The following is a 23535-nucleotide window of genomic DNA, read 5'->3' on the forward strand; positions in this document are numbered from 1 at the left end:
GTGCATGAGACATGGGGAGCCAGTGAGGGAATCTGGGGAGACTGGGTGCATGAGACATGGGGAGTTAGTGAGGGAATCTGGGGAGACGGTGCCTGAGACATGGGGAGCTAGTGAGGGAATCTGGGGAGACTGTGCATGAGACATGGGGAGCGAGTGAGGGAATCTGGGGAGACTGGGTACATGAGACATGGGGAGCTAGTGAGGGAATCTGGGGAGACTGGGTGCATGAGACATGGGGAGCTGGTGAGGGAATCTGGGGAGACTGGGTGCATGAGACATGGGGAGCTAGTGAGGGAATCTGGGGAGATGGTGCATGAGACATGGGGAGCTAGTGAGGGAATCTGGGGAGACGGTGCATGAGACATGGGGAGCTAGTGAGGGAATCTGGGGAGACTGGGTGCATGAGACATGGGGAGCCAGTGAGGGAATCCAGGGAGACTGGGTGCATGAGACATGGGGAGCTAGTGAGGGAATCTGGGGAGACTGGGTGCATGAGACATGGGGAGCTAGTGAGGGAATCTGGGGAGACTGGGTACATGAGACATGGGGAGCTAGTGAGGGAATCTGGGGAGACTGGGTACATGAGACATGGGGAGCTAGTGAGGGAATCTGGATGGTGGGGTGTATGAGACATGGGGAGCTGATGATGGGATCCAGGGTGAATTGCTTAATATGGCCTGTGTACGTGTCAGCTTTCTGCCAGACTATCCTGTACTGATATGCGGAGGAGGAGATACCTGGTGGAAAGGAAAAGTCTGTATGCCCTTGAGCTGTGGACCATCTGGTGTAAAGGGATTTCCACACCACCTCCTACTGGGAGCTGTGGACCATCTGGTGTAAAGGGATCTCCTCCTGGGAGCTGTGGAACATCTGATGTAAAGAGGTCTCCACACAATCTCCTACTGGGAGCTGTGGACCATCTGATGTAAAGGGATCTCCACACAATCTCCTACTGGGAGCTGTGGACCATCTGATGTAAAGGGATCTCCACACAATCTCCTACTGGGAGCTGTGGACCATCTGATGTCAAGGGATCTCCACACCACCTCCGACTGGGAGCGGTGGACCATTTGGTGTAATGAAATTATTATAATTCAAGTTTCTTCCTCAAATATTTGAGCAGTCATCTTGCACAGGTCATCCCATACTTCCACTGAATTGCACCATGAACTTGCACTTGCCATAATTAAGGTAGCATATCTCAGGGTGAATGTGGAATATTTTTTAGCATTAAGCTATTATGCAATAAAAATAGTGCAGCCTACCCACACTACCTTCCAGATCTATTTAAACCAGGAAAATAACCAAACCCTATAGCTCAGGCTAAAAATTACACTTGGTTTCTTGTGTGCACTGAAGTAGAATTTTATTCCCGAGTGCAGTTTGAAGTGAGCTGAGATTGAGTTTAATTGAAGTACTTTGTGCTGCTTGGTGCTTGCACTATGGTGAATGTTACACTTTCGCACAAGAATTCAGGAAAACTCGGGATGCCAGTCACCCAAAATCACGTTCGCACACTCCCCTTGCAGCCGGATCATAAAAAATACATTTTAAATACATTCAAAAATGCTGTGTTTGTGAAATGTTGCTTGTTTTGATTTGTAGGTGACAAGGCTCTGGATGGCTACAGCAAGAAAAAATATGTCTGCAAACTACTTTTCATCTTCCTCCTCGGTCACGACATTGACTTTGGTCACATGGAGGCAGTTAACCTGCTTAGTTCCAATAAATATACAGAGAAACAAATTGTAAGTAGGATAGCAGTTACCGTCTTATTGCGATTTAAAAGTTGGCAATCCAGTTTTGCTTCTCGAATGTAACTGGTAACAGGAACACGGTGTTCTGGGTAAGCATGAGAATGGTAGTGTACTGCAGGGAATCTTTACTGTGACAAGTCCAAGGGAGCATTTTGAGTGGGCGTGATGTGTGTTTCTCGCTCGGTAACGACCCTTGGGGTCCCTCTCCCACTCCCCTTCCACCCTCTCTCTCCCCCTCCCCCTTCTCCCCCTTCTCCCTTCTCCCCCTTCTCCCCCTCCCCCTTCTCCCCCTCCCCCTTCGCCCCCCCGCCCCCTTCGCCCCCCCCTCCCCCTTCGCCCCCCCCTCCCCCTTCGCCCCCCCTCCCCCTTCGCCCCCCCCTCCCCCTTCGCCCCCCCTCCCCCTTCGCCCCCCCTCCCCCTTCGCCCCCCCTCCCCCTTCGCCCCCCCTCCCCCTTCGCCCCCCCCTCCCCCCTTCGCCCCCCCTTCGCCCCCCCTCCCCCTTCGCCCCCCTTCGCCCCCCTTCGCTTCCCCTTCGTCCCCCTTCGCCCCCCTCCCCCTTCGCCCCCCTTCGCCCCTTCGCCCCCCCTCCCCCTTCGCCCCCCTCCCCCTTCGCCCCCCTCCCCCTTCGCCCCCCCTCCCCCTTCGCCCCCCCTCCCCCTTCGCCCCCCCCTCCCCCTTCGCCCCCCCCTCCCCCTTCGCCCCCCCCTCCCCCTTCGCCCCCCCCTCCCCCTTCGCCCCCCCCACCCCCTTCGCTCCCCCTTCGCCCCCCCTCCCCCTTCGCCCCCCCTCCCCACTTCGCCCCCCCCTCCCACTTCGCCCCCCCCTCCCCCTTGGCCCCCCCCTCCCCCTTGGCCCCCCCTCCCCCTTGGCCCCCCCTCTCCCTTGGGCCCCCCCCACCCCCTTGGCCCCCCCCACCCCCTTCGCCCCCCCTCCCCCCTTCGCCCCCCCTCCCCCTTCGCCCCCCCTCCCCCTTCGCCCCCCCTCCCCCTTCGCCCCCCCTCCCCCTTCGCCCCCCCCTCCCCCTTCGCCCCCCCTCCCCCTTCGCCCCCCCCCTCCCCCTTCGCCCCCCTTCCCCCTTCGCTCCCCCTTCGCCCCCCCGCTTGGCCCCCCCCTCCCCCTTGGCCCCCCCCTCCCCCTTGGCCCCCCCTCCCCCTTGGCCCCCCCTCCCCCTTGGCCCCCCCTCCCCCTTGGCCCCCCCTCCCCCTTGGCCCCCCCCTCCCCCTTGGCCCCCCCTCCCCCTTGGCCCACCCTCCCCCTTGGCCCCCCCTCCCCCTTGGCCCCCCCTCCCCCTTGGCCCCCCCCTCCCCCTTGGCCCCCCCCTCCCCCTTGGCCCCCCCCTCCCCCTTGGCCCCCCCCTCCCCCTTGGCCCCCCCTCCCCCTTGGCCCCCCCCTCCCCCTTGGCCCCCCCCTCCCCCTTGGCCCCCCCTTCCCCCTTGGCCCCCCCCTCCCCCTTGGCCCCCCCCCTCCCCCTTGGCCCCCCCCTCCCCCTTGGCCCCCCCCTCCCCCTTGGCCCCCCCTCCCCCTTGGCCCCCCCCTCCCCCTTGGCCCCCCCCTCCCCCTTGGCCCCCCCCTCCCCCTTGGCCCCCCCCTCCCCCTTGGCCCCCCCCTCCCCCTTGGCCCCCCCCTCCCCCTTGGCCCCCCCCTCCCCCTTGGCCCCCCCCTCCCCCTTCGCCCCCCCCTCCCCCTTCGCCCCCCCCTCCCCCTTCGCCCCCCCCTCCCCCTTCGCCCCCCCCTCCCCCTTCGCCCCCCCCCTCCCCCTTCGCCCCCCCCTCCCCCTTCGCCCCCCCCTCCCCCTTCGCCCCCCCCTCCCCCTTCGCCCCCCCCTCCCCCTTCGCCCCCCCCTCCCCCTTCGCCCCCCCCTCCCCCTTCGCCCCCCCCTCCCCCTTCGCCCCCCCCTCCCCCTTCGCCCCCCCCTCCCCCTTCGCCCCCCCCTCCCCCTTCGCCCCCCCCTCCCCCTTCGCCCCCCCCTCCCCCTTCGCCCCCCCCTCCCCCTTCGCCCCCCCCTCCCCCTTCGCCCCCCTCCCCCTTCGCCCCCCCTCCCCCTTCGCCCCCCCTCCCCCTTCGCCCCCCCTCCCCCTTCGCCCCCCCCCTCCCCCTTCGCCCCCCCTCCCCCTTCGCCCCCCCTCCCCCTTCGCCCCCCCCTCCCCCTTCGCCCCCCCCTCCCCCTTCGCCCCCCCTCCCCCTTCGCCCCCCCTCCCCCTTCGCCCCCCCCTCCCCCTTCGCCCCCCCCTCCCCCTTCGCCCCCCCCTCCCCCTTCGCCCCCCCCCCCCTTCGCCCCCCCCTCCCCCTTCGCCCCCCCCTCCCCCTTCGCCCCCCCTCCCCCTTCGCCCCCCTCCCCCTTCGCCCCCCTCCTCCTTCGCCCCCCTCCCCCTTCGCCCCCCCTCCCCCTTCGCCCCCCTCCCCCTTCGCCCCCCTCCCCCTTCGCCACCCCTCCCCCTTCGCCACCCCTCCCCCTTCGCCCCCCCTCCCCCTTCGCCCCCCCCCCTTCGCCCCCCCCTCCCCCTTCGCTCCCCCTTCGCCCCCCCCTCCCCCTTCGCCCCCCCTCCCCCTTCGCCCCCCCTCCCCCTTCGCCCCCCCTCCCCCTTCGCCCCTCCCTCCCCCTTCCCTCCCCCCTCCCCCTTCCCTCCCCCCTCATCCCCCTTCCCTCCCCCCTCATCCCCCTTTCCCCCCTCACCCCCCCTCCCTTTTTGAACTATAGGCTTTGACGGGAGACCAAACAAATAGACTCTATGACTGGCTACTCAGTTAAGCGTATGACAGCGAATTAATTTTGAATCAAGTTGTTAATTATTCCATATCCAGGATGAGATTTGAAGAGCTGAGATCTGAGTTGTGTTGAGAAGTTGTGTGAATTGGTTTGGCATTTGCCAATCGTCTAAGCCTGTATCTCCCATTTGATCCAAACCAATATGAAGCAAATGGTCGCACTATATTGTAGGTGATCAGCGTTTACTGGGGAAGTCATAAGTAATTTGCCATGGTGTGGAGATGCTGGAGTTGGACTGGGGTGGACAAATGTGAGAAGTCACACAACACCAGGTTATAGTCCAACAGCTTTATTTGAAGTCGCAAGCTTTCGGAGCGCTGCTCCTTCATCAGGTGACGAAGGAGCAGCGCTCCGAAAGCTTGCGACTTCAAATAAAGCTGTTGGATTATAACCTGGTGTTGTGTGACTTCTTACATAAGTAATTTGAACATTGGTATTAGTTACAGTGACACAGTATCAAAGTGCTGAAGGGCAACATAATGTCTAGAGTGATCCTGCTGAGCTTAGAAATGAGCGCTGTGCAGAATGGACTTTGCTGTGGTGACCTCTGTTGCTGTCGAGAGGTACAGGGAGGGTTTTACTGTACATCCTTGTCGTGCAGTGTATATGCAAGGTTCTAGATTTGCTGTACTCCCCTCCAGTGACGTGTATTTGCATGGCAGAGGTTTTGTTGTACTCTTTCCAGTGCCATCTTTGCTGCTGTCCTTACAACTGAGATCAGGTAAATTGCTAAAAGATTTGAGTGTGGAGTAACGGGAGGCTCGTGTGACATCGTGGAAGCCCCCATTCTCAGACTCCAGCACTCAGAAACCCCATTCTGTCACACCCAGTAAATCCCATACCTGTACTCCCCTCCCCAAGGGGCAATGCTCCTGTACCTCAGCCTTGCCATCCTGTGTTGGCACCCTCCCATTGCTGTCACATGCAGAAGCCCCGTCCTACTTTTCCCAAAGCCGGAGATCTTTTTTCCTCACTTTCCATGTCCCAGGATTTCCTCCAGTGATGCCAAATCCCCAAAAGTTTCTCCTACTTTTACAAGTACCACAACCCGAGACTCCCACAATCTGCAACCACTTTCCAGCTCTCCCAGATAATCGCATCTCCCCATTGTTCCGAAGGCCCAGGATCACCATTCCAATACAGCTCTCCAACTCCCCACTAGTGCAACGCTGCACTATCTTCCTTCCCATCTTCCTTTGTATTCTGGGCCTGGAGAAAAAGGAAAGGTCAAATTAACTACACAGTTAAGCAAGCTTTTAATAAAAGTCAAGGAGACTGTTAACATAATCATCAACATTTTCCTTAAGCAGTCGCTAACACTCCTAAAGTACTCTGTAATAAAAATGTAGTTTGAATTATTCTGTCAGCATAACCCTGATAAAAATTGCATGCAACTTGGCAGGAAATCCCCCCCCCCCCCCCCCCCCGCACTCACCGTGAGCAACGCTACCTGAAATCTGCAAGTGAATATTATCAAATTGGTCTTTGTAACCCAACAAAATGATCGTCAGAACATGGTGAGATTAAATGGATCTGGCATTAAATCTGAGTGATGGACTGCCCCATTCTGTGGTGAGTAATGGTCACCCTGCTGTTACTGCCTGAGCGAGTGCATTCCACGTTGTATCTGTAGGGACCACAGTGTAAATCGTGTGGAGACCCCTCTGCTCACAGTCAGCACCGTAGACTATATGATTACGGATTTGGACCCATCCTCTTTCAGAGCATTCACAGTCAAACCACAAACAACACTGTCAGACCACAGTCAAATCACTGTGTATCTTAAAAGGACAGAAACAACCAACAAAGAAACACAACCCAGTAAGCTGCACAACACCAAAAAATCCTACAGATGGGCCAAAAACAGCATGGAAAAATACCAGAAAGCAATAAGCAATCAATCAACTCAGGCTCTCTTGGACACCTTTCTGGAAAACATATACACTCACAATAAAGAAGGCGTAAACCGGGCAGTGAATAACTTAAATAATATTTTTGATAATTTGGCAACAATGTCAAACTTGAAAGTTCGCAAGAATAAACCCAAAACAAAAAACTATGAAAAATGGTTTGACCCAGATTGCCATAACATGAGGAAAAAACTCAGAAAAATATCAAACCAAAAACACAGACAGCCAGAAAACGAGGATTACGCCTTACTTATACACTAACACAATACAGAAACACACTCAGAACCAAAAAAGAGCAGTATATTAAGAATACACTCAGCTCCATTGAGGAATCCATTGATTCCAATTGTTTCTGGGACAACCGGAATACATTACACAAAAAACAACACGACGAATTGGCCATTCAAAACGGAGACACATGGGAAAACCACTTTGAAAAATTATACCAGAAAAACACACTAAGCCCAGAGCAATACCAAATATGCAAAAAACTGGAAAAGCTCGAATTGGCCATAAAAGATAATCAAAACCCGCTAGACTCCATAATAACAGAAAAAGAGCTATTTGAAAAACTCAAGGACCTGCGACCAGGAAAAGCTTGCGGTGCAGACGGCATCCTAAGCGAGATGATTAAACACACGGACGATAAAATGAAATTGGCTATCCTAAAACTCTTCAACTTGGTTCTGAGTGTCGGTTACTTCCCTGATATCTGGAACAAAGGACTCATAACGCCCATATACAAAAGTGGGGACAAAGTTGACCCAAATAACTATCGAGGCATCTGTGTAAACAGTAACCTGCGGAAGGTATTCTGTTGTATCATAAACAAAAGACTTATAAACTTCCTTGAGGAGCACAATGTCTTGAGTAAAAGCCAAATTGGATTCCTACCAAACTATAGAACATCAGATCATATCTTCACCCTACAGACCCTAATTGACAAGCATGTTCATCAAAACAAAAGCAAAATTTTTGCCTGCTTTATAGATTTCCAGAAGGCTTTCAATTCCATCTGGCACGACGGTCTATTCTTGAAACTTATTGAAAGTGGTGTAGGGGGAAAAACATATGATGTAATTAAATCAATGTATACAAACAATAAATGTGCAGTTAAAATTGGAGACAAACAAACAAAATACTTCCCACAGGGGCGTGGTGTGACGCAGGGCTCGCCCATCTCACCGACACTCTTTAATATTTACATAAATGAATTGGCAAAACTACTTGAACAATCTACAGCACCCGGCCTCACCCTATATGAATCCAAGATTAAATTCCTCTTCTATGCAGATGACCTGGTTCTACTGTCACCAACTAAGGAGGGTCTACAGCAGAACCTGGATCTGCTAGAGTTGTTCTGTCAGACCTGGGCCCTGACAATAAACCCCCAAAAAACCAAAGTCCTTGTGTTCCAGCAAAGATCCAGACATCAGGGACCCAAAATAAATTTCGCACTAGGAACAACTAAAATTGAACAAACCACTAACTACACATACTTGGGCTTAAAAATCAGTCCTACGGGAAATTTTCATCTGGCTGTGAATGAACTGAAAGAGAAAGCAAGAAGGGCTTTCTATGCCATTAAAAAATCAATCCAAATAGAAATCCCAATTAGCATTTGGCTCAAAATTTTTAAATCAGTAATTGAACCAATTGCACTCTATGGCAGTGAGGTGTGGGGACCGCTAACACAACAAGAATTTGCAAAATAGGACAAACACCCAATTGAGATCCTACATGCAGAATTCTGTAAAAGTATCCTCTGGACTCAAAGGAAAACCATAAACAATGCATGCAGGGCAGAACTAGGCCAATATCCATTAATAATTACTATCCAAAAAAGAGCCACCAAATTTTGGAAACACCTAAAAATGAGCAACCCCCACTGCTATCATTACGAAGCCCTGAAATGCCAAGAGAGGACCATAAAGAAGAATACCCTCAGTCAACTAGTCCTGGGACTCGGTGAAGTCACTACTAACAATAACCAGCCCCAGGACAGTGACATCGTAACAGAGAATTCGACCCAACATAATCGTCACTAAGCAAAAGGAAAAATATCTGTCATATTGGGCAGAAACAACAAAAACCCAAAACAAACTCAATTGCTACTTGGCCCTAAACAGACAATACAACATGGCTGATTACCTGACCATGGTAAAGGATAGCAAACTGAGAAAAACCTTGACAATGTACAGACTTAGTGAACATAGCCTGGCCATCGAAAAAGGTAGACACAGGCAGACCCGGCTACCAAGATAGGACAGGATATGCTCTCGCTGCAGTCAGGGAGTGGTGGAGACAGAGATGCACTTCCTCACAGCGTGTAGAAAATATCAGGGCATAAGGGAGAATTTCCACCCAAAATTCACAAAAATATGCCCTGAATTCAGAAATTTGAATGACAACCAAAAACTCCCATACCTACTAGGGGAACAGAGAAATTGTGTAACCTTAGCGGCACACTATGTTACAGCTTGCCATAAACAGAGGGACAACCATTAAATCTAAGAAAAGAGTATATACAAATTATATGAATGTATATTTATACACTCAGGGATATATCTGTTTATACACTGTATGGATAGACCTGCGTTTATGTGTTCAACCATAAATGTTTTTCGATGCTTTGGCAACATAAGATGTACCTTGTCATGCCAATAAAGCGATTTGAATTGAATTGAATTGATAGATGCCAGATTCAGATGATGGCTCGGAGTGCCGGATGCTGTTTTACAGTTCCTATATTTAACTTCTCTCTGTCTGTCTCTTTAAATAATTGCAGGGCTACCTTTTCATCTCGGTCTTAGTGAATTCAAACAGTGAGCTGATGCGTTTAATAAACAATGCTCTCAAGAATGACCTGGCCAGCCGCAACCCTACATTCATGGGCCTGGCCCTGCACTGCATCGCAAATGTTGGAAGCCGGGAGATGGCGGAGGCTTTTGCTGGTGAGATTCCAAAAATACTTGTTGCTGGGTAAGTGCTGCCATGACAATAAATTGCATATTTAAAGGGCGGGTTTGATATGCTTTCTCTAACAGTCTGCAACAGAACCTTCACAGCCATGAAGGCCCTATCATTGGCCCCATTTCCCACACACCTACCAAGTTGAACAAAATAAAAAGAAGTGATAGTCGTCAGTGACCTGGAATATTCAGTCTTGCATTGCTTCGCTGATTTGCTCCAAAAAGTATTTGTGGTTTAAGAAAAAAAGGTTTGTTTTGGGTTAATTCTTGTCCCGCTCCCGCCCTTCCCCCGCTCCTGCCCTTCCCCCGCCCCCCCCCCCCTGTTTAACCTCCGGTCCTGTGTGAACCCAGACATTGAGTGTCAGTATACACCACCGCAGTGGGGGAGGGGGAGGGCACGGGCTGTCACAGCTGTAGTAATCCCTCTGCTCACTTAGTGTCTGTCTTTCATTGGGAGTCACTGGACAGCGATCAGGAGTGGGGATGCTTCTTCCCTGTCATAGTGCAGTGGCACTGAGACTGATTGTAGCCCCCACACTACCCTCAGATCAGTTGATGCAGCACCAAGTGAAGACTGAATCTGTGACCACCTGGTTTGTATGGCTGAGTTAAATGATGGATTTACCAGCTGAGCCATCGAGACAGCTATAAGAAAGTGATGATATTTCCCTCTACAGGATGATGGCTTTACGTGATGCCTCTCGTATTTTGCAGGATAGTTTTCTCTGGATTGTTTCAGATGCCAAACTTTAATTTACAAGTAATAGAAACACGCGCAGCTGGTGAGCTATCGGCTTTTACACACAACTTCGGAATCTTTAACACCACTGTTAAATCATAGAAAGTGCACTTAATTTGTAACATCTTTGAATGCCTTCTGTATATTTGTAGGTGTATAATGTGTGTATATATATATATGTGTGTGTATCTATATATATTTAATTTGGTATGTCCTGCCATCTTGCCATTCAAAAATCCTATGTCAATCGTATCTGACTTTTTCAGTGTTAACTGTCCACATCTGGAGACGCCCTGACATATCACGTTTCTAATGGGGTTTTCCCATTATTGTGACAGCCTGTGACACAGCAGTTCTATGCTCTGGCCGGGTGGCTCTGCGGAGACTAATTACTGAGATTTCTCTTCCTTATCTCATTTTGATCTTTTTAACCTGCTCAAATAAGGTCATATCTAACAGCTTTTTAAGTTTGAAATTTTTTAGCAAAAGATGTTGCTTGCTGCTTCCTTCTTACTAAGCTCTTCTCAGCCTTGGGCCAGGCTGATTTTTATTATTTGACGTCACACTGCAACACTCCTATACTCCACTCACTCTGTGCCCCCCGATATTTAGTCATTTAATTTCCGCTTGGAGGTGCCATTTTAATTATTTCTTCTTTTAAATTCTCGGCTGTTCTCTCCTCCTAATCTCCTCTGCTCGTTGTGTGCTTGCTCTTGTTCCCCCCTCTCATGCCTTTCCTTTCATTTCCCCCAGTGTGAAATGGCAACATATCACAGTCCTCTGAGGTTGCGATTGAGGCACAGGAGCGGGAGATTTATTTTGCATCGAACTTGATTTGCTGACCTGGGTTCGATTGATGCTGACACTGTGTTTCTGAAATTAAGAAAATGTTGCTGTGACCAAAAAAAAAACATGTTTGTTTAAAGTGTTGTTGCAGATCTTAGTTGGTTTGAAGTGGGGGTGTGTGGAGCCAAGCAATTGAATTTAAATATTTTGTGGGACTTGATCAGATGTGTTTGGCTCTTTTTGAATTATTTGAATCTGCTTGGTCCTGGTCACTTTTTTGAAGTTATTTATTAACATCTCTTGTTCAAATTGGGGAGTCTGCCTGTAGCCTTCAGGCTAGGTTACTTTCAGAGATGGTGAGCAAAGGAACAGAATGGCCATATAAGAATATCACTTCTATCATAGTTTAGCACAGTAATCAGCAACTATTCGTTATTTTCTACTGCAAGGGGAGTCAGCTAAACTGAACTTATGTAAAAATATATGTTGTGTCATTGCTACTGTTCTTTTGTTCTTTTACTGTTCAGTACATTTGTTTAAAATACAGTGCGCTATTGTTATAGGCAAGGCAGCAGCGTTTAGGGAACCCTCTCATAAAGGAGTTCAGCAACCTGTGCTAATTTGTGAAATACACAGCAGGTCCAGCAGCATCTGTAAGAACCATGTCAGTTTAACCCTTTGAGTGGGGATCCTTTGTGAAGGGTTAATCTTTCAGATGCTGGTGTGCAAATCAAACATTTCCTGTTCTTTTAGATTTCCAGCATTGCTTTTTGTCTCCTGTGTCGAGCAGTGTTTGGGTTGTTTTGTTTCCTGTGTTACAGGTTGCATACTATATGTTTCAGGGATACCATGGACAGTGCGAAGCAGAGTGCTGCACTGTGTCTGTTGCGGTTGTACAGGACGTCTCCAGATCTGGTAGCCATGGGAGAATGGACGTCGCGCGTGGTTCACCTTCTGAATGACCAGCACCTGGTAACACAATTCAAGATTTCCTGTCAATAACATACGTTCACTGAAGGGTCGTTATGCTTTTCCTGAAGAGTTCCATTCTGCTCACCCTTTGCCTCCTCCATCCAGGGCGTTGTAACTGCTGCTACAAGTCTGATCACCACACTTGCACAGAAGAATCCTGAGGAGTTTAAAACGTCAGTTTCCTTGGCGGTTTCAAGGTTGAGTCGGGTAATATGTTCTTTTACTGTATTCATGTGTAGTACTTCAGTGTCAGCTGACGGTGAATGAAAAATGTAAAATAAAAAAAACACAACCGCATATACCCTATGGAAGTGCGTAGAGTTTAGTGTGGGAGCATCAATCCTATAGGACAGAGTATATAGTTTAGTGTGTGAACATGAATCCTATAGGACAGGCTTTAGTTTACTGTGGGAGCATCAATCCTATAGCACAGGGTATAGTTTAGTGTGTGAGCATGAATCCTATAGGACAGGGTATAGTTTAGTGTGAGTCTGAATCCTATAGGACAGGGTATAGTTTAGTGTGGGAACATGAATCCTATAGGACAGGGTATAGTTTAGTGTGGGAACATGAATCCTATAGGACAGGGTATAGTTTACTGTGGGAGCATCAATCCTATAGGACAGGGTATAGTTTAGTGTGGGAACATGAATCCTATAGGACAGGGTATAGTTTAGTGTGTGAGCATGAATCCTATAGGACAGGGTATAGTTTAGTGTGTGAACATGAATCCTATAGGACAGGGTATAGTTTACTGTGGGAGCATCAATCCTATAGGACAGGGTATGGTTTAGTGTGTGAGCATGAATCCTATAGGACAGGCTTTAGTTTACTGTGGGAGCATCAATCCTATAGGACAGGGTATGGTTTAGTGTGTGAACATGAATCCTATAGGACAGGCTTTAGTTTACTGTGGGAGCATCAATCCTATAGCACAGGGTATGGTTTAGTGTGTGAACATGAATCCCATAGGGCAGGGTATAGTTTAGTGTGTGAGTATGAATCCTATAGGACAGGGTATAGTTTAGTGTGAGTATGAATCCTATAGGACAGGGTATAGTTTAGTGTGTGAGCATGAATCCCATAGGGCAGGGTATAGTTTAGTGAGAGTCTGAATCCTATAGGACAGGGTATAGTTTAGTGTGTGAGCATGAATCCCATAGGGCAAGGTATAGTTTAGTGTGTGAGCATGAATCCTATAGGACAGGGTATAGTTTAGTGTGGGAGCATCAATCCTATAGCACAGGGTATGGTTTAGTGTGTGAACATGAATCCCATAGGGCAGGGTATAGTTTAGTGTGTGAGTATGAATCCTATAGGACAGGGTATAGTTTAGTGTGAGTATGAATCCTATAGGACAGGGTATAGTTTAGTGTGTGAGCATGAATCCCATAGGGCAGGGTATAGTTTAGTGAGAGTCTGAATCCTATAGGACAGGGTATAGTTTAGTGTGTGAGCATGAATCCCATAGGGCAAGGTATAGTTTAGTGTGTGAGCATGAATCCTATAGGACAGGGTATAGTTTAGTGTGTGAGCATGAATCCTATAGGACAGGGTATAGTTTAGTGTGTGAGCATGAATCCTATAGGACAGGGTATAGTTTAGTGTGAGTATGAATCCTATAGGCCAGGGTATGGTTTAGTGTGTGAACATGAATCCTATAGGACGGTATAGTTTAGTGTGGGAACATGAATCCTATAGGACGGTATAGTTTAGTGTGTGAGCATGAATCCTATAGGACAGGGTATAGTTTAGTGTGAGTCTGAATCCTATAGGACAGGGTATAGTTTAGTGTGGGAACATGAATCCTATAGGACAGGGTATAGTTTACTGTGGGAGCATCAATCCTATAGCACAGGGTATGGTTTAGTGTGTGAACATGAATCCCATAGGGCAGGGTATAGTTTAGTGTGTGAGTCTGAATCCTATAGGACAGGGTATAGTTTAGTGTGTGAGTATGAATCCTATAGGACAGGGTATAGTTTAGTGTGAGCCTGAATCCTATAGGACAGGGTATAGTTTAGTGTGTGAGCATGAATCCCATAGGGCAGGGTATAGTTTAGTGTGTGAGCATGAATCCTATAGGACAGGGTATAGTTTAGTGTGTGAGCATGAATCCTATAGGACAGGGTATAGTTTAGTGTGAGTATGAATCCTATAGGCCAGGGTATGGTTTAGTGTGTGAACATGAATCCTATAGGACGGTATAGTTTAGTGTGGGAACATGAATCCTATAGGCCAGGGTATGGTTTAGTGTGGGAACATGAATCCTATAGGACAGGGTATGGTTTAGTGTGGGAACATGAATCCTATAGGACGGTATAGTTTAGTGTGGGAACATGAATCCTATAGGCCAGGGTATGGTTTAGTGTGGGAACATGAATCCTATAGGACAGGGTATAGTTTAGTGTGAGTATGAATCCTATAGGACAGGGTGTAGTTTAGTGTGTGAGCATGCATCCTATAGGACAGGGTGTAGTTTAGTGTGTGAGCATGAATCCTATAGGACAGGGTATAGTTTAGTGTGTGAGTATGAATCCTATAGGACAGGGTATAGTTTAGTGTGTGAGCATGAATCCTATAGGACAGGGTATAGTTTAGTGTGAGTATGAATCCTATAGGACAGGGTATAGTTTAGTGTGTGAGCATGCATCCTATAGGACAGGGTGTAGTTTAGTGTGTGAACATGAATCCCATAGGGCAGGGTATAGTTTAGTGTGTGAGTATGAATCCTATAGGACAGGGTATAGTTTAGTGTGTGAGCATGAATCCTATAGGACAGGGTATAGTTTAGTGTGTGAGCATGAATCCTATAGGACAGGGTATAGTTTAGTGTGAGTATGAATCCTATAGGCCAGGGTATGGTTTAGTGTGTGAACATGAATCCTATAGGACGGTATAGTTTAGTGTGGGAACATGAATCCTATAGGCCAGGGTATGGTTTAGTGTGGGAACATGAATCCTATAGGACAGGGTATAGTTTAGTGTGTGAGCATGAATCCTATAGGACGGTATAGTTTAGTGTGTGAGCATGAATCCTATAGGACAGGGTATGGTTTAGTGTGGGAACATCAATCCTATAGGACAGGGTATAGTTTAGTGTGTGAGCATGAATCCTATAGGACAGGGTATAGTTTAGTGTGAGTATGAATCCTATAGGACAGGGTATAGTTTAGTGTGTGAGCATGAATCCTATAGGACAGGGTATAGTTTAGTGTGAGTATGAATCCTATAGGCCAGGGTATGGTTTAGTGTGTGAACATGAATCCTATAGGACGGTATAGTTTAGTGTGGGAACATGAATCCTATAGGCCAGGGTATAGTTTAGTGTGTGAACATCAATCCTATAGGACAGGGTATAGTTTAGTGTGTGAGCATGAATCCTATAGGACGGTATAGTTTAGTGTGTGAGCATGAATCCTATAGGACAGGGTATAGTTTAGTGTGTGAACATCAATCCTATAGGACAGGGTATAGTTTAGTGTGTGAGCATGAATCCTATAGGACAGGGTATAGTTTAGTGTGAGTATGAATCCTATAGGACAGGGTATAGTTTAGTGTGTGAGCATGAATCCTATAGGACAGGGTATAGTTTAGTGTGAGTATGAATCCTATAGGACAGGGTATAGTTTAGTGTGAGTATGAATCCTATAGGACAGGGTATAGTTTAGTGTGAGTATGAATCCTATAGGACGGTATAGTTTAGTGTGTGAGCGTGAATCCTATAGGACAGGGTATAGTTTAGTGTGTGAGCATGAATCCTATAGGACAGGGTATAGTTTAGTGTGTGAGCATGAATCCTATAGGACAGGGTATAGTTTAGTGTGTGAACATGAATCCTATAGGACAGGGTATAGTTTAGTGTGTGAGCATGAATCCTATAAGACAGGGTATAGTTTTGTGTGTGAGCATGAATCCTATAGGACAGGGTATAGTTTAGTGTGTGAACATGAATCCTATAGGACAGGGTATAGTTTAGTGTGAGTATGAATCCTATAGGACAGGGTATAGTTTAGTGTGAGTATGAATCCTATAGGACAGGGTATAGTTTAGTGTGAGTATGAATCCTATAGGACAGGGTGTAGTTTAGTGTGTGAGCATGAATCCTATAGGGCAGGGTATAGTTTAGTGTGTGAGCATGAATCCTATAGGACAGGGTATAGTTTAGTGTGTGAACATGAATCCTATAGGACAGGGTATAGTTTAGTGTGTGAGCATGAATCCTATAGGGCAGGGTATAGTTTAGTGTGTGAGCATGAATCCTATAGGGCAGGGTATAGTTTAGTGTGTGAGCATGAATCCTATAGGACAGGGTATAGTTTAGTGTGAGTATGAATCCTATAGGGCAGGGTATAGTTTAGTGTGTGAGCATGAATCCTATAGGGCAGGGTATAGTTTAGTGTGTGAGCATGAATCCTATAGGACAGGGTATAGTTTAGTGTGTGAGCATGAATCCTATAGGGCAGGGTATGGTTTAGTGTGTGAGCATGAATCCTATAGGGCAGGGTATAGTTTAGTGTGTGAGCATGAATCCTATAGGACAGGGTATAGTTTAGTGTGAGTATGAATCCTATAGGGCAGGGTATAGTTTAGTGTGTGAGCATGAATCCTATAGGGCAGGGTATAGTTTAGTGTGTGAGCATGAATCCTATAGGACAGGGTATAGTTTAGTGTGTGAGCATGAATCCTATAGGACAGGGTATAGTTTAGTGTGTGAGCATGAATCCTATAGGGCAGGGTATAGTTTAGTGTGTGAGCATGAATCCTATAGGACAGGGTATAGTTTAGTGTGTGAGCATGAATCCTATAGGACAGGGTATAGTTTAGTGTGTGAGCATGAATCCTATAGGACAGGGTATAGTTTAGTGTGTGAGCATGAATCCTATAGGACAGGGTATAGTTTAGTGTGTGAGCGTGAATCCCATTGGTTGGGGGTTGAATTCATGGCATGAACCTGTGTTGCTTCATCCAACACTTGCTACAGATAGATAAAGGGAATTTTAATAATGAACTTCTATTCAGAAAGAGAAAATCTAAATACTGAAAGTGTCCCATGAGAACATAGGCCCAGAAATTCGGGTCGTGGGCTTCCCGCGGGTGCAAGCCCTCGACCTGCACTTATCTTGCGCGCCGGCCGTTGAGCTGTAGGGCCCCGTGGAATTCCGATCCGTGGCCTGGTCCAGCAGCTGGCGCGCAGTGCTCGCGTATCCCAGGGGCGCAGTTCGTTCGCTGTGTCCCCTGGGATCACGTGGGCAGAAAACCGGCACTTCCATCGGGCCCACGGGTGAGTACCCAGCGCGTACTCACCCGTGGAGATCCGAATTTCTGGGAAATAGGAGCAGGAGTAGGCCATTTGGCCCTTCGAGCCTGCTCCGCCATTCAGTAAGATCATGGCTGATCATCTACCTCATCTCCATTTTCCTCAACTATCTCCATATCCCTCGATACCCTTAATATTCAAAAATCTATCGATCTCTGTCTTGAATATACTCAGCGACTGAGCCTCCACAGCCCTCTGGGGTAGAGAATTCCAAAGATTCACCGCCCTCTGAGTGAAGAAATTTCTCCTCGTCTCAGTCCTAAATGGCCAACCCCTTATTCAGAGACTGTGACCCCTGCTTCTAGACTCCCCAGCCAGGGGAAACATCCTCCCTGCATCTACCCTGTCAAGCCCTGTAAGAATTTTGAATGTTTCAATGAGATCACCTCTCATTCTTCTAAACTCTTCTGGAGAATATAGGCCTAGTCTACTCAATCTCTCCTCATAGGACAATCCCCCCATCCCAGGAACCAGTCTGGTGAACCTTCGTTGCACTCCCTCTATGGCAAGTATATCCTTCCTTAGGTAAGGAGACCAAAACTGTACAAAATACTCCAGATGTGATCTCACCAGGGCCCTATATAATTGCAGTAACTCTTATACTCAAATCCTCTTGTAATAAAGGCCAACATACCATTTGCTTTCCTAATTGCTTGCTGTACCTGCATGTTAACTTTCAGTGATTTGTGTACAAAGACACCCAGGTCCCTCTGAACACCAACATTTCCCAATCTCTCACCATTTAAAAAATACTCCGCTTTTCTATTTTTCCGACCAAAGTGGATAACTTCACATTATATTCCATTTGCCATGTTCTTGCCCACTCACTTAGCCTGTCTATATCCCCTTGAAGCCTCCTTGCATCCTCCTCACAACTTACATTCCCTCCCAGCTTTGTATCTTCAGCAAACTTGGATATATTACATTTGGTCCCCTCATCCAAATCCATCCATATAGATTGTGAATAGCTGAGGCCCAAGCACTGATCCTTGTGGTACCCCACTAGTTACAGCCTACCAACCCGAAAATGACACATTTATTCCTACTCTCTGTTTTCTGTCCATCAACCAATCCTCAATCCATGCTAGTATATTACCCCCAATCTCATGAGCCCTAATTTTATTTAATAACCTCTTGTGTGGCACCTTATCGAATGACTTCTGAAAATCCAAATACACCACATCCAGTGGTTCCCCCTTATCTATTCTGCTAGTTACAACCTCAAAAAACTCTAACAGATTTGTCAAACCCGATTTCCCTTTCATAAATCCGTGTTGACTCTGCCCAATCCTATTATTATTTCCTAAGTGCCCTGTTACCACATCCTTAACAATAGATTCTAGCATTTTCCCTACTACTGATGTCAGGCTAACTGGTCTGTAGTTCCCCATTTTCTCTCTCCCTCCTTTCTTAAATACTGGGGTTACATTTGCTACCTTCCAATCCGCAGGAACCGTTCTAGAATCTATGGAATTTTGGAAAATGACAACCAATGCATCCACTATCTCTACAGCCACCTCTTTCAAAACCCTAGGATGTAGGCCATCAGGTCCAGGGGATTTATCGGCTTCCAGTCCCATTAATTTCTCCAGTACTATTTTTGCACTAACACTAATTTCTTTCAGTTCCTCATTCCCGCTAGAGCCTTGGTTCTCCACTATTTCCAGGAAGTTTTTTGCATCTTCTTCCGTGAAGACAGATGCAAAGTATTTGTTTAATTTCTCAGCCATTTCCTTATTCCCCATTATAATTTCTCCTGTGTCAGCCTGTAAGGGACCCACATTTGCTTTCGCTGATCCATTCCTTTTGCATACCTATAGAAGTTTTTACAGTCTGTTTTTATGTCTGTCGTTAGTTTGCTCTCATAGTCTATTTTCCCTTTCTTTATCAATTTCTTGGTCCTCCTTTGCTGAATTCTAAAATCCTCCCAATCCTCAGGTTTACTCTTTTTGGCAACATTATAAGCCTCTTTGATCTAATACTATCTTTAACTTCTCTTGTTAGCCACAGTTGGACCACTTTTCCTGTGGGATTTTTGTGCCTTAAAGGAATGTATATTTGTTGTAAATTATGTATTAATTCATTAAATGCTAGCCATTGCTTGTCTACCATCATACCTTTTAATGTAGTTCCCAATCTACCGTAGCCCACTCGCCCCTCATACCATTGTAGTTTGCTTTGTTTCGATTGAAGATCCTAGTTTCAGAGTTAACTAAATCACTTTCAAACTCAGTACCCCTGTATAAAATTCTATCATATTATGGTCACTCTTCCCAAAAGGCCCCTTTACAAGGTTATTAATTAACCCTTTCTCATTGCACAATACTAAATCTAAAATAGCCTGTTCCCTAGTTGGTTCCTCGACATACTGATCTATGAAACTATCTTGCATATATTCTATGAATTTGCCCTCCACACTATTACTGCAAATTTGGTTTGCCCAGTCTGTATGTAGATTAAAGTCCCCTATGATTACTGTATTGCGCTTGCTATATGTGCCTCTAATTTCCTGATTTATCTCTGCCCTACATTACAAATACTGTTTGGGGGCCTATAGATAACTCCCACCAATGTTTTCTGCCCCTTGCTGTTTCTCCGCTCCACCCAAACTGATTCTACTTCTTGATTTTCGGAGCTAAGATCCTTTCTCTCTACTCTCTTTATCCCTTCCTTTATTATCAGGGCTACCCCGCCTCCTTTCCCATTTTGCCTATCTCTTCTAAAGGTTATGTATCCTGGAATATTTAGTTCCCAACCTTGGTCACTTTGCAACCACATCTCTGTTATGGCTATTAGATCAAACCTGTTAATTTCTATCTGCGCTATTAATTCATCTATTTTGTTGTGAATGCTTCGCGCATTCAGATATAGTGCCTTTAGCTTTGACTTATTTCTATTTTTCCCTGATGTCACCTCAGTCACTGATGCCCTATTACCTTTGTTACTCTCTCTCTGTCCCTTCCTAACCCACTCTGCTTATTTTTACCCAAAACTCTGCTCTCGAGCCTTGACATTTCTGTTGCTGCTTTTAAATTTACTCTTTCCTGAATCCTCCCACCCCCATCTTCATTAGTTTCAAGTCCTGTCTACTGCCCTAGTTATTTGGTTCGCCAGGACACTGGTCCCAGCCCAGTTTAAGTGGAGCCTGTCCCAGTGGAACAGCTCCCTCTTTCCCCAGTACTGGTGCCAGTGCCCCATGAACTGAAACCCCTTCCTCCCACACCACTCTTTGAGCCACGCATTGAAACCTCTAATCTGTTTGTCCCTATGCCAATGGCTCCAGTAACAATCCAGAGATGATTACCTTTTGAGGTTCTGCTTTTTAATTTGGATCCTAACTCCTCAAACTCCCTCAGCAGAACCTCATTCCTAGTTCTACCTATGTCGTTGGTTCCTATGTGGACCACGACAACTGGACCCTCCCCCTCCCACTCCAAGTTCTTCTCCAGCCGCGAGGAGATGTCTTTAACCCTGGCACCGGGCAGGCAACACAACCTTCGGAACACTAGTCGCGGCTGCAGAGAGCAGTATCTATCCCCCTTATTATACTGTCCCCTCCCACAACTACATTCTCTTTTACTCCCCCCACTTGAATGGCCTCCTGCACCATGGTGCCATGGTCAGCTTGCTCATCCATCCTGCAGGCTTCTCCCTCATCCACACAGGCAGCAAGAACCTCATACCTGTTGGACAAGGGCAAAGGCTGAGGCTCCTCCAGCACTGCCCCCGGGGTCCCCTAACCTGCCTGAGTTCCAGTCACACTCTCCTGTCCCTGACCACTAACCAGACCTGTACCACTACCTAACCTAAGGGGTGTGACTGCCTCCTGGATCAAAGTGTCCAGGTAACTCTCCCCATCGCTGATGCCCCGCAATGTCTGCACCTCAGACTCCAGCTCAACAACTCTGAGATGACGTTCCTGAAGAAGCAGGCACTTACTGCAAACGTGGTTGTCTGGGATCACAATGCTTGCGACACTCCCACATGCTGCAGTTGCGGCACACCACCTGCACTGCCATCCCTATATGACCTTGTTTTATTTAATTAAATTTGTAATTAGGTAACTTAGTTTACAGTGTAGTTTCTTGACTACTTGATCTAGATTAAGTTATGGGTCCTGAAATTAAATATCGACCTGTAACTCAAAGCACTACAAGTAGTGTAGGCAAAAAGCAACAACTCCTTCCCCCTCTTTTCCAGAAATTCCCACTTTCCAAATTCCCAAATAAAACACTCTGTTCAAGTCCACTCCGTTTAATCCCGTTATGTGCAGACCGCATGTTTGGATATTGATCAGTGCTTGGTTAGGTGGCCTTTGGAGGGATTTTACATGATCTGGTTTCATTGCCCCAGGTTTGAAGGAGAGAATTGAGCCAGGTCCCACTCCTGATCACTGTACAGTGAGCATTGCTGAATTTGCACATGCAGACATTGCCTGAGGATAGGATCAGACTTGGCTGTGGTGGCCTGGCGGCACTTACTGTCTAATCTCATGAAGAATGGCCACTTGGTGACAGAGTGCTAATGGCGTTGTGGAGTCACATCTCAGCAAGAGTCAGCACCTTCAGGAGAGACGGGGAGAAAACAAAGGTGCTGCTAAATTCAGAGAAATCGGATTAGGTGGGAGTTTATACATTGATAACATTTTGGCTGAGGTTGTGATGTGAATGAGCTGTTGCTTGTCCAGGATGGTCATAGCTCCTTCATTTTAATGAGGATATGGAAGGCCCCTCTTCCCTTTAACTCTTCCTCTTCCCCCACTGTCCCCAATAGGTCTTTCTGGGTGTCCATCACCTGGTGCTGAGTTGATGGACGGGTATTCTGCTTTTCAATTGGACACGAACGAAGATAGGACCCCTGGCATCGGCCCTCCCACTGATTTTCCCACTCCTTGGTGGGGAAGAGGGTTGGGAAGGTCCTATTCGGGACCAGTGAGCAGAGGTCAACTATCTGAGCATATTTTAGATCAGTAACTCAGTGGAGTGATGGATCACACCTCCTTCTCCACTTTCTAGTTATCTGCACACTGGCCCCACTGTGTTATAGAGCTCCTTCAGCGCACCTCCTTTCTCCCCTCTGCACCCCCCCTCCCCCCGCCATTCCAAAACGAATGTTCAGCTAACTATGGTGTGCCTGCATTGAACACGCAGTCACAGTCATAGGAACAACAGTAGCCCATTGAGCCCTTCAATCCAATTCTGCCGTTCAATGAGATCATGGTTGATCTGTATCTCAACTCCATCCACCTGCCTTGGTTCTGTAACCTTTACTACCCTTACCTAACACAAATCTACCTATCTCAGTTTTGGAATTATACTCCCTGGTTCTGGACTCCTTCACCAGGGTGAATAGTGTTTCTCCATCTACCCTATCAACTCCTTTAATCATCGTAAACACCTCAATTAGATCACCCCTTAATGTTCTATATTCAAGGGACATCTGACATTCACATCAGTGTGGCAAGCCTATGTTTGAGTGAGGGCTTTCGTAGCCCAGTGACGATCCTCCAATGCAGTAGCTGCTGGGAAAGCAAGGGCTTGGATTTATATGGTGCCTATTGACGTCTCGAAGCACCACACTTTCAGTGAATCACTTTACAAAACAGTGATTGTGCAGGCAAACCAGCCCTGTGGACATGATGATGGTTAGAATTCTTGATTCATCAATTGAAATATGGTCGCTAATATTCAGTGGTGATTTAAAAAAGAGTTGCCTTGATGTGTGATTTTAAATTATTTTTTTAGGTAAAAATAATTTATCTTCATGGTATGACCGTTGGTTGGTGTGCTTACGTCACATTCCGTCCTGTATTGAATTGGTTTTGTCCATCTATTATTTCAGATTGTATCGTCTGCATCGGCTGACCTCCAGGATTACACTTACTACTTCGTCCCGGCTCCTTGGCTTTCGATGAAGCTGCTTCGGCTCTTGCAATGCTACCCCCCTCCAGGTGAGCTGTGCTATTCCCTCCCCCTCCCCCTCCCCCACGGTGGGCCGTCCCCCCCCTCCCCCATGGTGGGCCGTATTCCCCCCGCCTCCCCCACGGTGGGCCCTCCCCCTCCCCCACGGTGGGCCGTCCCCCCTCCCCCTCCCCCACGGTGGGCCGTCCCCCCTCCCCCTCCCCCACGGTGGGCCGTCCCCCCTCCCCCTCCCCCACGGTGGGCCGTCCCCCCTCCCCCTCCCCCACGGTGGGCCGCCCCCCCCTCCCCCACGGTGGGCCGCCCCCCCTCCCCCACGGTGGGCCCTCCCCCCTCCCCCACGGTGGGCCCTCCCCCCTCCCCCACGGTGGGCCGCCCCCCCTCCCCCACGGTG

At 48.0% G+C, this 23535-nt stretch overlaps 1 protein-coding gene across 4 annotated transcripts in view; it reads left to right on the forward strand.

Annotated features, from left to right (window-relative positions):
* Window positions 1-23535, forward strand: part of LOC147106526 (AP-2 complex subunit alpha-2-like) — a 148788-nt gene that overhangs the window by 14575 nt on the left and 110678 nt on the right. For 3 of the 4 annotated variants that reach the window (XM_086007485.1, XM_086007483.1, XM_086007484.1), the window contains exons 2-6: window positions 1606-1748; window positions 9223-9416; window positions 11774-11903; window positions 12009-12110; window positions 23065-23173. In XM_086007485.1, coding sequence (XP_085863611.1) covers window positions 1698-1748; window positions 9223-9416; window positions 11774-11903; window positions 12009-12110; window positions 23065-23173 — 586 coding nt within the window. In that variant the 5' untranslated portion in view covers window positions 1606-1697. Of the gene's footprint in view, window positions 1-1605; window positions 1749-9222; window positions 9417-9872; window positions 10189-11773; window positions 11904-12008; window positions 12111-23064; window positions 23174-23535 lie in introns of those variants that run through there. The other variant, XM_086007486.1, reaches the window with a different exon arrangement.

The sequence above is a fragment of the Somniosus microcephalus genome, chromosome 15 (genome assembly GCF_052327205.1).
Source record: "Somniosus microcephalus isolate GS21.2 chromosome 15, FLI_Smic_1.0, whole genome shotgun sequence".
Taxonomy (NCBI): Eukaryota; Metazoa; Chordata; class Chondrichthyes; order Squaliformes; family Somniosidae; genus Somniosus; species Somniosus microcephalus.